The following is a 14,698-nucleotide window of genomic DNA, read 5'->3' on the forward strand; positions in this document are numbered from 1 at the left end:
CTCAACAATATGTAAAAGTAGTGGAAATAGCTGATCTGCAAGCTTACGCTGTAAGCTTGCAGATCTGCTACTTCTGCTATTTTTGAACATTTAAAAAAAATGTATGAACATTTTTTCAACACGATTATGAGGATTATGCCAAATAGTTGTGATTATCTCAAATAATGGTGATTATGTAATAATTGTTACAGGCCTATGCCTATATCCAGGGATTCTGTAAAAACTATCATGATTCTTCTTCAATATAAGATGGATATGACCAATTTATGGATCAATCTATCAGCCGAGATATGTAATCACAGATCTATTGAGCTAGGCAAAACATTCACAATTCTCTGTCGCAGTGGTACTTCTTAAACAAATCACAAATCTTGTATGGGGTCCCGACAAAATATTTTCAGATGAGGGTCGACGGCCAAAAACATATTAAATTAGGGGTCCACGACATGAAAATGTTTGCCCTATTGTTCTCTTTGGGTCCTAACGCTGTATCCGTGGTTGTGGCTACAGTGTTTTTCATACACGGAGCACAGAATTTGCCTCAGTGGGGGAAAAAAACACATCCTCCTGCATATCATTTAAATCGTTGTCAGAGCGCCGTGGTCTTTAATCAACACGCCTGAGCACAGCCGACAGTTGATAAACCTCTCTGCACTTCACTGGAATACATACTATTGTTTCAGTAGTATAGCATGGAGACTTGGAGAGACATTTAACCCATTGAGACCTGAAGCCGGTTCTACATGTCTCCTAAATCTCAACAGTTTTCTGAAAAACCTATGTTTCTATATCAGTGGTGCTCAATCTTTTTCATGTCAAGGACCCCCAAAATTATATGTATTTGGCCGCGGACCCCCATCAAAATATTTTGTTCCAGGGACCCCCAGAAGCAAAGATTTGAGTTAAAAATGATTGCTTTAAAAATATATATATTCAAAGATTTGCACACATTTTCAAGATTTTTCAAAAATAGCAGATCTACAAGCTCATAGCGCGGCACTCGGTGCCGCGCTATGAGCTTGTATATCTGCTATTTTTGAATACCCCAAAGTGTAAAATAATGCTTTTTAGCTCAAATCTAAAAATGACACAGTTCCAGGTCTCAATGGGACAGGAGAGAGAGAGAGAGAGAGAGAGACAGAGAGACAGAGAGAGAGAGAGAGAGAGACAGAGAGACAGAGAGAGAGAGAGAGAGACAGAGAGACAGACAGAGAGAGAGAGAGAGACAGAGAGAGATCAACGCGAGTTTAATCATGAGTCAAATTCAAACTGTGTACCAATCTGTGTGTGTGTGTGTGTGTGTGTGTGTGTGTGTGTGTGTGTGTGTGTGTGTGTGTGTGTGTGTGTGTGTGCGCGTGTGTGTGTTTGAGATAGAGATTGTGTTGTAAACAGTGGTGTGTGGTGAAGGTACACACTTCCTCTGTCCCATGTCTGTTTAGAGTACCATCTCCTCCCTTCTGTTCTCCGTTGGAAAGTACAAGAACCAAAATGAGCACAGTGCCCCCCCCACACACCTACACACACACACACTTTTTGAAGTACTGAGGACATGGACTGGATAGACAGAGGACTCATAGTTTATACTGTGAGAGTTGTGCAAGTTTACAAACTGATTTTTGCTATAGTTTTGCTGTTTTTTAGTCAAGTCATTTCACTGTTTTTTGGATTCATCATTCACCATGAAGTAATAGGAGAAAAACAAGGTCACTGATAAAATAAGTCATTTGGGGGTAAATAATTATTTTAAATGTTGCTACTGTAGTTCAATTCCTAGTGCCCGGCCGCTGTACAGTCACTGTTTAACAACACCGGCTGTTATAAACTCTCTGCATGCGTCGTGCATATTCATTTAACCCATTAAGACCTGAGGCCGATTAAAAAAAATGTTTTCTAAATCCTAACGCTTTAAAAAAATATATATATATATTCAAAGTTTTCACGATTTTACAAAAATAGCAGATCTACAAGCTCGTAGCGCGGCACTCGGTGCCGCGCTACGAGCTTGTAGATCTGCTATTTTTGAATAGCCAAAGAAATCTTAGAATGACACAGATGCGTCCCCGGTCTTAATGGGTTCAACGTTTCCTGTGTGTGATAATTATCAGTGCAGATCACAGACACTAACACATTGTTAAGTGAATGCAATCACAAGATCCCCGTCAAATTTTAAATACAAGTCAATAAGAGCTATTTCAAAGCTAAGGGACAAGAGGGCATATGGGTTACATTATATTTTTGCTGTCGGGGCAGAAACCCCTTATCTCCATATTTAAACTTTTCGAGTTTTTTTCATAAATTAAACGCCCTACTTGATCACACTACGTCGTCACACAAAAGCATAAAAAGTAGCAGATCTACAAGCTGGAAACGCGGCTCGAAACGGCGCGCTTTGAGCTTGTAGATCTGCTATGTTTGATACTTTTGAATTTGAATGTTTTGGACATATGAGGTTTCCCCCTGACAGAGACGATATGTTGATATGCATTTGTGAGTACTCTTACCTGTAATTAGATTTTAAAATGAGCCAAGATTTTTAATTCGCGTTCTGACTACCACTCCCCTTGCACGCGCACACACAGTCACTCACACACACACACACACACATAAAATACTGTATTTGAGTCCAAATTATATTATTAGTATTTTAGACCTACAGGGAATTAATTATAAAAGCGTAAACACCTAAGGGTACACATAGCACGTTTTTTTCTCTCTCACACACACACACACACAGAGCAGGCTGAACCTGTGGCAGCTCTACGTGTTTAGACGTGCCACACTCTTAACCCTTTAAGACCTGAAGCCGATTCTACATCTGGTCTCCTAAATCCCAACAGTTTTCTGAAAAACGTATGTTTCTATATCAGTGGTGCTCAATCTTTTTCATGTCAAGGACCCCCAAAATTATGTGTATTTGGCCACAGACCCCCATCAAAATATGTTGTTCCAGGGACCCCCAGAAGCAAAGATTTGAGTTAAAAAATGTTCGCTTTAAAAAAATGTATATATTCAAGGATTTGCACACATTTTCACGAAATTTCAAAAATAGCAGATCTACAAGCTCGTAGCGCGGCACTCGGTGCCGCGCTATGAGCTTGTATATCTGCTATTTTTGGATAGCCCAAAGTGTAAAATAATGCTTTTTAGCTCAAATCTAAAAATGACACAGTTCCAGGTCTTAATCGGTTAACACTAACATCTTCCGGCTAGAAAATATTGAAAGCAAGTCAATTTCTTTGCATTTGTCCCACACACACACACACACACACACACACACACACACACACACACACACACACACACACACACACACACACACACACACACACACACACACACACACACACACACACACAGTAAAGGTTAAGACAAACATCTACATTTTACCCTCCGTTCTAAAAACAAAGTCTACGCCACTACCAACTGGCCTCGTCAACACACACACACACACACACAGGGAGGAGCATGCTACCAATCTTCTTGTCACACAAAGTGTGCAGTAAAACGCTCACAGTAGACTAATTGTACAGTGAAATGCTTATTTGCCAGAAAGCCAATGGATACCTTTAAATTTGGAATGTGCACGTGCTCATACATGCACACGCACGGACACGTGCACAGTGCACACACTCTCTAGCCAAAACCTGCACAGCAAAGAATGTGAAAACGAGACACTAAATGCCTAATTTATGAGCCGTCATTACGACGGTGTCGCACGGCGATAATAACACACCGACGACAGCGTGGCCATGTGTCACGGGATGCATTGGTGGGAAAAGTACTCAAATTCTTTACTTAAGTAAAAGTACCAATACTGCAATATAAAAATACTATGTTACAAGTAAAAGTCCAGAATTAAAAAATTACTTGAGTAAAAGTACAAAAGTATTAGCATCAAAATGTACTTAAAGTACCAAAAGTAAAAGTAAAAGTAAAAGCTCACAACGCGTCGCGATGCGACGCGTTGTGAGCTTGTAGATCTGCTATTTTCAAATAGCCTATGTATAAAATAGGGCTAAAGTGGTTAATGTATGTTTTATAATATAATAATTTATATCTGAAAAGTAACTAGTAACTAAAGTTTTCAAATAATTGTAGTGGAGTAAAAGTACAATATTTGCCTCTGAGATGTAGTGGAGTAGAAGTAAAAGTATTGGAAATTGGAAATACTCAAGTAAAGTACAAATACCTCAAAATTGTACTTAAGTACAGTACTTAAGTAAATGTACTTAGTTACTTTCCACCACTGCACGGGATGCGACGCATTATGAGCGTGCAACAACACCAACGTACGATTCAATATAAATCAGGCTCAAAGCCTCCCGGCCAAACTCCTACAGGGTTTCCACTGCCATGCTTCAGTAAACCTACCATCATCACCAGTCTATTCTGAAACACACTTCCTAAAAAACACTGGAGCCTCAGTCTGAACTACTGCAAAAAGGGAAGCGTCAAGCGTGTCGTATTGTATGTCTGCACAGACAAGAGACAGCATGTCTGAGTTTCCCCCCCCAAAAAAACATTAAGGCAATCTCTTGGTGTGGTTTAGGCTAGGGCTTTCACCAACTAGTCGACTAGTTGACTAGTATAACCACTAGTCGACCTTGTTTGTACTAGTCGAATAGTTTTTTCATTGTTTTAGTGCCATAATAATGGCCCCTTACTATTATTATTATACTCCTGCCTTTATTTTTTATCAAAAGGGGGTCAAAAGTATTCCCAATAATAGTCTATTATTGGGCAATAACCCCCTTTTGAGGATCTTTGGAGACGCTGCTGTGCTGCTGTGACAGAAGCACTTCCCTTAAAATGGCATGAAAGTAAAGGCAGGAGTATAATAATAATAGTAATGGCATCAAAACAATGTCAAAAAGTTTTTTCAGATTCTTTTTTTTTTTTTTTAAGTACCACTGGGTCAAATTAGTCGACCAGTAAAAATCTCTAGTCATGAAAGCCCTAGGTTAGGCTAGGACCAGCACAATTGTTTGTTTTGGACCCGTTTTTAACGAGTTTAATGAGAACTTTAAAAGTGGTTCAGTTTGTTGTCTGGGATAAAGATGATTGGCAACCATTGCATTTCTGCAGTTTGGGAAAACGATGATGTTTAGTGATGAATAATTTGTGGAATCACACTGAGGACATTGTGATTACAGTACATGGGCGTACAGTACAACCGGGGATCCGGGGACCCCCAGGCCCAGGGGCCCTTAAGGAGGGGTCCAGTTCACTCTACCCGGCCACTCTACCCCGGCCTGAGCCACTGCCGCCCCTAAGCTTGTAGTGTATGTTAGCCTGTAGTTGTATATAATCTGTGAGTAATAAAGTGTATAGAATCTGTGAGTAAAAGCAAATGACACTTGTAGACAGCATAGTGTGACATACTGTTTAACCCATTAAGACCTGGAACTGTGTCATTTTTAGATTTGAGCTAAAAAGCATTATTTTACACTTTGGGCTATTCAAAAATAGCAGATATACAAGCTCATAGCGCGGCACCGAGTGCCACGCTATGAGCTTGTAGATCTGCTATTTTTGAAAAATCGTGAAAATGTGTGCAAATCTTTGAATATATATATTTTTTAAAGCGAACATTTTTAACTCAAATCGATGTTTCTGGGGGGTCCCTGGAACAACATATTTTGATGGGGGTCCGCGGCCAAATACATATCATTTTGGGGGTCCTTGACATGAAAAAGATTGAGCACCACTGATATAGAAACATACGTTTTTCAGAAAACTGTTGGGATTTAGGAGACATGTAGAATGTAGAAAGATGAATACAAAAAACTGTTCTTGTTCACATCACAAAAAAAACTGTTTTCACTGAAACAACTAAAATGTTAAATAATTCTCGTTTCCTTTCAGATATCTGATAGGACAGGACATAGGGAAACAGACAGGGGTGATTGAATAGATAAGATTGAATGGAACCATAAGCGACCGTGTACTTGGAGGTGTTGTTCATCTTGTAAGGACTATTAGGCATAATTCTTTTTTTCCATTGATGCTAAAATATATGAGGAACCAGAACAAAACAATTGTACTCGTATGTACTCGACGTACACAAGATGTAACAATAAAAGAAACCTTGAAGGTGTATTTGGTATCTAATCAAACTTCAGAATCTCAAAGCTTTACTTTGGCTAGCATCAGGGACGTGCACAGATAGACTCTAGGTCAGTGGTTCTCAAACTTTTTCATGTCAAGGACCCCCAAATTGACACTTATTAGCCCGCGGACCCCCATTTGAAAAGATAAACCAGGGACCCCAATAAGAGAAGGTTTATACGGCTTTATAGCAGTGATTCTCAACCATTTTAATGTCAAGTACCCCCAGTTTGACATGTATTAGGCTACGGACCCCCATTTTATGGCATTTATACCTGGGGCCCGAATTTATATTATAAAATCAATGTTAATTTAACTCTGAGAGTGTGCAAATGGAACCAAATGGACCCGTTAGGGTCCATTTGGTTCCATTTGTACACTCTCAGAGTTACAGAACCATAAGGGTGCATTTGGTTCCTATCCATCATTTAGCTGGGGACCCCCTGGAACTGCCTCAAGTACCCCTGGGGGTCCCCGTACCCCACTTTGAGAACCAATGCTCTAGGTGGTGCTAGAGCACCTGCCCTTTGCCCTCTTGACCAGAAGTGCCCTTTTGAAAAAAAGAAAAAGAGTCCTCAGAGTTACTACAGGGGGTCCGCCAAATCTTTATGCGATATGATTTTTCTTTTTACCATAACCACTCGAAACCTAGCATCCCTTTTCTGAGGAGAACTTTAGCCAAAAATAGCAGATATTGTAGATCGGCTATTTTTGGCAAAGAGGTATAGGAGTAGAGGGAAAAAAGAGCAGACCAAGTAAACAAAAAAAAGTATAATCTTAAACACAATTTTATACAATATAGAGGGGTCCCTGCTTCATCTCTCTCTCTCAGCTAGGGGGTCCTTGGCCTGAAAACGTTGAAGACCCCTGGTTTACAGTATGTAGGCCATGGTGACATCGATCAATTCTGGATTAAAAGCTTCTAATATATTAACAATTCCCCAAAATGTGCGTTGCAATTTTCTTCTATAAATCTCACACTACTAAGGCAGCCGGCGGTTCCGCGCGCCGCGCGCGGTGCCCTTTTTTTTTTTTACTTGAGCACCTGCCCCTCAAAATGTCTGTGCACGCCACTGGCTAGCGTGTTTTTGTGTCTGACTGTCCATGGGAAAAAGATCTTTCTGAGTCGGCTGCCCGTGGCCTTGTGGCTCTGTAGCCACTTCCCATGTGACATCATTCTGAAACAGGCCGTGGTTGGGGTGATCGTGTGACCATTGATGATTCTGTGAACTTTGCTGACACAGCGTTCGTCGTAGTCTTGGCTGATATGCTTAGGGCTGTCACAATTACAAATTTAAGTTGACGATTAATTGCCACTCAAATAATTGCGATTAACAATTTAATTGTGTGTTTTTGGCACTGAATATTGGAACATATGAGGCCTTTTATGCTTCGTAATCCAATATTGCACAGGGCAGATAGGACAAATAACTGAAATATATACAAAGAAACTATTGACATATATACATGTCAAAATAACAGAAATAGCTGATCTACAAGCTTACAACGCGTCACTTTGTGACGCGTTGTAAGCTTGTAGATCTGCTATTTCTGCTTTTTAAATATTTGAAAATGTGTGAACATTTTTAAACATGGAAACGATGATGACGATTATGGAAAAATAATTGCGATTATCTCAAATAATTGCAATTAGACGATTATGTTATAATTGTGACAGGCCTAGATATGCTATCACATGGCTTGGTTGAATGCTTGATTCTGATTGGTCAATTACTGAATTCAGAGTTCTGTTATTCTTCAACAATGACTGACCGACGCACCTGAATCGACTAATCAATCAATCAATCTGGTGCTTTGTTGTTGCCATATTCAACAGTGCAGCCATGTAGACAAACACACTGTCATTTTACAGCTACAATAAATAATGTTTTTGAAAACATTTGATGTTGAGAAATAGGCAATGCAGTGACATCATTTTGGTTCATATTTGACCACCGCTTCCTACCGGAGTTTTGCGAGCTGACCTGTTGCGCTGGTGGAAGCACATGGCATAATCTAATAGATTATATCTTTCTTTACCGTAAGCAGTTACTTCAATACTATCGTTTCATTGCATTTTGTGCCAATTTATTAATTGCTTTAATAAGTAGGCATGTAATAAGCGGGTTAATAAATGGTGAGAAATAAACCCCAACAGGGTGATTGCAACCAACGTGAAGTGGAGGGGTCTTTATCACCCTGAAGGGGTTTATTTCTCAACAATGACCTGCACAACATTCATCATACCTTGCTTATGTTATGTTGAAACGTACATTATCGGCAGCTAAAACCTTTTTTTGATTTCTATGGCTATTGAAAAATAGCATATATACAAGCTCATAGTGCGGCACCGCGTGCCAAAGACATCTAAAATGACCCAGATGCGTTCCCGGATTGAATGGGTTAAGTTGTGACAACTTAAGACATTCGCTCATGAAGAGCAAGACATAACTTTTTGAAAGAAGAGAAAGTGGACAGGGTGAGAGTGGACAGGAAGGGAGAGAGGTTGTAGGTGGGACAGTATCAGGAAACAGCTGATGTGTGGACGTGGAGGTATGCGCATTGTTGCTGTTCATTAGGACACGGTTTCTCAACCAGTGGTCCAAGGGCCATTATTGGTCCACGGGAAACTGTTTAAAAAGGTTCTTAATAAAAAAGAAAATGAGACTGTAAGTCAGCTATTTTCCGTGCGACACTGATGCATAAGAATATATCCAGCTTTAAGATAATTAAAAAAATGTAAATCATTGTGTTATGCCTTCTTATATATACAAGTACATATTGTTGTGGGGAGGTGGTGATCCTTAAGGATTGTTTGAAGTATGCTAGTCAAAAAAGGTTGAGAACAACCGATATAGGATGTAAAATGTACATTGCTGCCAGTTTAGAGGTTGTTCTCATATCAATATCATTGTTTCTTAAAGCTGCACTATGTACCTTTCCTCTTCGACCCCGGATTTGAACCCAGTTTCCTGTGCAAGTGCTGACATTTTTACCATTGAGCTAATAGAGCCTGCCTGCTAGCTTAGAAGATAAATGTAATCTTAACCATCAGGTCTAATTTTGTGTCAGATCTTGCGTCTAGGTGAGACATGACCTTTGACACAATCTAAATGTCTCAATAGAAGAGCAGGGAGACAAAATACAACCACCCCAGTTGTATAAGTTATATAGTATTAACATACTCTACCATACAGATTGGAAAAAATTACACCCTTATTCATTAATAAAAGACATAGTGACGCTTTAACCACTTTCACTATATTCATTTTATATTCAGCAAATATTCCGAGAAAATAGCCGATCTACAAGTTCACCAGATGTGTTGTGATGTGTTGTCAGCTTGTAGAGAACAGCTATTTTGGGCATAGCGATTTGATGGAGAGGTACGAAAAAAAAAGGAGAAAAAAAGGAGGGGACCATGTGTAGGACCGTGGGCAAGCACGCCGGCATGAGGGAAATAGTGAGGGGACATTAGTGGGGGGGGGGGGGGGGGGGGTCGCCGGTGACGTCATGACGTTCACTGTCAGTTTTGGTGTAGCTCCAGAGAGTATACAAATGTAACCAAACTAGAGGTTCGGCCTGCTATGCGGCCCTCACATCTACATCTAGTAGCCAACAATATAAGGCTATACTATCATTACAATTATTGTGGTCACTGGTCATGCACATGGCTACATATTTAATGACAAACGCAATGCAACAACAGAGGACGGCACAGAAGAACCCAACGCACAGAAGAACATCTTCTGTGGACGGTGACGGTATCTCTCTGTGTGTGTGTACACACACACACACACACACACACACACACACACACACAGTCTGAAAGGCTGCGCGCATGAATATTTTGTTACCATGTCCGCGTGCGGGACAAAATAAAGTAGACTGGACTACATTTTCTTACTATAACAGGACCTGGATAAGTGTCAAAACATAACAAAACTGCTTAATATATTTACGCTCTAAGGCATACATGGGCAACTGGCGGCCCGGGGGCCACATGCGGCCCCCACCTTCACTTAATGCGGCCCGCAGGTTAATATCGGAATACTGATATATTATTGATTTCAGCTGTTTACAATTCCAAACATGCAAACATGACCCGCTTTAATTACTTCAGTCTATATTAGTAGCTTATTGACTAGTATTAAAATTCTGTCATTTTTATGTCCAATGTATTTAAGTTCATAAAGATACACTTAGAACATAAGTATAACTAAATGTATTTGAAATCTAATAAAAATGTTACTTTTCATAATTCCAGTTTTTTAAAAAAAATCACACTTTGTGTGACATAGAATGACGAAGTATGGAAAAATACGGAGATAAGAGGTGTCTGCCCGACAGTATATGCAACGTGGCCCTCTGGAGTGAGTGTGGGAATATAGTGGCCCTCTAGTCTACATCATCAATGTTGCCCACCCCTGCTCTAAGGTGTGTACATGTCAACTAATGTTTATGCTCTAGGGCAGTGGTTCTCAAACTTTTTCATGTCAAGGACCCCCAAATTGACACTTATTAGCCCGCGGACCCCCATTTTAAAAGATATGCTGCAGGGACCCCCATAAGAGAAGATTTTTTTTACGGCTCTATAGCAGTGATTCTCAACCATTTTAATTTCAAGGACCCCCAGTTTGACATGCATTAGGCTACGGACCCCCATTTAATGGCATTTATACCTCAGGGACCCCAATTCATATTGTAAAATCAATGTTAATTTAACTCTGAGAGTGTACAAATGGAACCAAATGGACCCGTTAGGGTCCATTTGGTTCCATTTGTTCACTCTCAGAGTTACAGACCCATAAGGGCCCATTTTGTTCCTGTCCATCATTTAGCTGGGGACCCCCTGGAACCCCCTCAAGTACCCCTGGGGGTCCCCGGACCCCACTTTGAGAACCAACGCTCTAGGGGTCTTAAGAATTAAAAGTTTGACCCAAGTCTGACTGCTGTCTGCTTTACCTTAAGCAGTATTTAACTGGCCACACTTTTACACATTCCAGATTGATTTAAACATGAATCCACTGTGCTGACTAATACACCATGATAGAAGAGTACAAAAAAGTTGAATTGCGATGTTACATGGCTGAGAAGATTATGCAAAATAGCCCATTTGATAGATGTAAACAAAGGCAGAACTACAGGCTAACGTAGCTTGTTGAAACCCCATCCTGATCCAACCTCCCTTTTTTCCACCCCAAATGGACAGAAAACGTTTACACACACACACTGCTGTTAAATAAACTACAACATCAATGAGTCTAACCAAGGCATTGTGGTGTTGGAAATGTTGATTAACAGTGCCGTATGAGTCATTTCAATGCAGATTAAGAAAGACGGAAGTTAACAAGCTAAACGGAGGATGCGTTACACAGGGGAACAACTTTGTTCCCCCATATATTGCGCTGCAGTAATCTGATCCCTGGTCAGTCAATCATAGCAGCACTTGAATCTGCTTCTTTCACACCCACAGCTAGCATACAGAGATCAACGATTTGTTGTGTATTAGCTTGTCTGGCACCTAGTTGATCGAGTTGAGAGAGCAACTGCACGTAGCCTTTGATCTGGCGGAGACAATGAGAAGAGAATGGGTCCTAAAATGCTTCCTTACTTACATACTCTGTCTCAACTGGATCTGATAAAAGATCCCCTAGGGAGACAGAGAACTGTCTTTCAGCTAGGTCATTGTCGACCCCTGGCCCCTAGTCATTGTTAACCCTTTCAGCCTCTTCTGTATTGTCGTAATTGTACAGGCTTTGTGCCGTCAGAGAAAAGGCCTTTCCCAGGTTTTTTGGGGTGGAAACACAGAACAACCTCGGCTCAGCTCTTCTATGCTCTTCTATGGAGTGTTGCTGTGTCAGGAGAGCTGCCAGGGACACAAAGCAGCCTCTGCCGGTCAGGTACTGTACAAAAGGAAGGCTTCAGCCAGGTAGGAAGTCAGTTCACCCACAGCCACAGCAGCAGCAACAGTAGCAGCAGCAGCAGCAGCAACAGCAGCTGAAACAACTCCCACACAAAGATGTCTTCCGGCATGAACATGAGCAAGATCACCTTCTACGAGGAGAAGAACTTCCAGGGCCGCTCCTACGAGTGCATGAGCGACTGCTCTGACATGTCCTCCCACATGAACAGGTGCCAGTCCTGCAGGGTGGAGAGGGGCTGCTTCATGGTGTACGACCGCACCAACTACATGGGCAACCAGTACTTCATGAGGAGGGGCGAGTACTCCGACTACCAGAGCATGATGGGCATGAGGGACTCCATCAGGTCCTGCCGTATGATCCCCATGCACAGGGGCAACTACAGGATGAGGATCTACGAGAGGGAGAACTACGGTGGACAGATGCACGAGATGATGGACGACTGCGAGAGCATCATGGACCGCTACCAGATGAACAACTGCATGTCCTGCAACGTGATGGACGGCCACTGGCTGATGTACGAGCAGGCCAACTACAGAGGCAGGCAGATGTACATGAGGCCCGGCGAGTACAGGAACTTCCAGAACATGGGCTACGACAGCGGCATGAGGTTCATGAGCATGAGGCGCATCATGGATTCCTTCTACTAGTTTAAATATCAGGAAATTAACGCATCTAAATAAAGTTGTTTCAATGTAGAACAAAAAAAAAACAGATTGTGATGCATTTATTTTATATATATATATATATATATATATATATATATATATATATATATATATATATATATATATATATATATATATATATTATATATATATATACACTCAGTCAAACACATATATACACACACATACATATATTTATACACACACACACACACACACACACACACACACACACACACACACTTACTTCAAAAACCACATGACCCCTAGCACCCCTATTCTGGGCATGTCATACAGGCAAATATTCTGTCAAAACAGCCGATCTACAAGCTCACAACGTGTTAAAAGCTTGTACATCGGCTAGTTTGACCGAAGAGGTTTGGTGCCGAGGGAAAAGGGAGGGGACCCAATCCAGACCCCTGGGGGAACACCGGTCAACGAAGTATATAGGCACAGGTTTTAAGTGGTTAATTAAAACTGATATAATAATTATAATAATTATAATAAATACAGCCGCAAGCAGCAATACGGGAACCAAGCGATGCAATATGCATCATGTATAATAACGCAATATGCAACATGTTGTTGATGTTTGGACAACATCAGTAGTAATATAAAAACAAAATGCCGCCTGGTGGCGCTATAACAGGCTGATGTGAGACATTTGGGGAAGAGGTTTTTACTTGGCCTCCAAGGAGTATGTATGCACAGTTTCATGGCAATCGGTCCAACAGTGCCGGAGATTAGCTGCTCAGAGACGGACGGACAGATGTACGAAAACATAGTTCCGGCCACGCCTTCGGCCTGGCGGAGACAATAAGTGTAAGCTCTACTATATGTTGATAGTAGTAATCATTGCTATAGAGTGTTGTTCAGTAACAGGGTTCTCCCTGTCTCTCCAGCTCTTAAGTAAACAGAAGATACATTTTCAGGGATACCAGTTTCATCCAATCAAGATAGACAACTCATACAGGATACAGGATAAACTGTAAAGTGATGAAACAAAGAATTAGCAGAAGTGGAACTGGAGCACCACCAAATTGAAGCTGATAAATGGGTTCTCTCTCCTGATTGTATGAAATTGGTGTCCCACCTGAAAAAGTGTTTTTCTGTTAAAGAGCTGGAGAGACATGTAAATGAATAAATATTATTATCAGAATATAGAGCTTTAACTTTTTAACAAAAGACTTTCTGTTTCAACCCAAAAAATAATAACTTATAACACATTGACACATTCAAGATATGTAGGCTATATGACAACATGTCATCTGTGTACAACATTATGGCTGCAATCCTCAGTCACTACTGCACGCCTTCATAACTGGATGGAGTTATAAGAGTTGTAGCAGCTACGCCTTGGACAAAAACCTCAGTCCGGCTCCAACAACAGGCCGTGGACGTTTATACTGACATGGAGCACCATTTAATTTGATGTCTCTACTGACTACAACCGCAGACTGATTGTAGCAATATGCTGTATTAAAACGCCACTAACAGCGCCCACATCTGACGAGAAAGAAAGGCAAAGGGAGGGGACACACAGCCTTCAAGTAGTATGCCATGCTGCCTATGGGCCCCCCTGTCTCCCCCCCCCCCCCACCCCACCCAGGAGAAAGTAAACAAACTCATTTCGCACGACTGAAGCTTTTTGTGTGTAAATGTAACCAGGATCAGTGTTTTCTTTTATTTTTTATTTAAAGGCATAATTACACCAGATTTTGATCAGATACAACAACAACAACAACACAACAAACAGTACAAATCTTCAGTGTGTATCAATTAAACTTTCAAATAAAATAAACTTTAAAAAATATATATAAAAAATGTATTTAAAAAGTCATGGAAAAATCACGGGGCCCCCCCTCACGTATTAGAAGAAGGACATTCTAATGCGTGAGGGGGCCATGATTTGTCCATTACTTTCTTCTTGTATTTTTTATATGATATATTGTTTTATGTTTATTTGTATTTGAAAGTGAAAGAGAGTGGTAGAATGGA

At 40.8% G+C, this 14,698-nt stretch overlaps 2 protein-coding genes across 2 annotated transcripts in view; one reads left to right on the top strand and one right to left on the bottom strand.

The window, feature by feature from the left end:
* The window catches only part of inppl1a (inositol polyphosphate phosphatase-like 1a), a 73,379-nt gene that overhangs the window by 57,920 nt on the left and 761 nt on the right, over positions 1-14,698 (bottom strand). The window lies entirely within an intron of this gene.
* On the top strand, positions 12,131-12,682 carry LOC311051096 (gamma-crystallin M2-like; the record flags this gene model as incomplete). Its single annotated transcript, XM_084065490.1, has 1 exon — positions 12,131-12,682. One exon carries the CDS (start codon positions 12,131-12,133, stop codon positions 12,680-12,682), a length of 552 nt encoding a protein of 183 aa, XP_083921616.1.

Source organism: Gymnoscopelus microlampas (assembly GCF_963454915.1).
Source record: "Gymnoscopelus microlampas genome assembly, chromosome: 8".
NCBI lineage: Eukaryota > Metazoa > Chordata > Actinopteri > Myctophiformes > Myctophidae > Gymnoscopelus > Gymnoscopelus microlampas.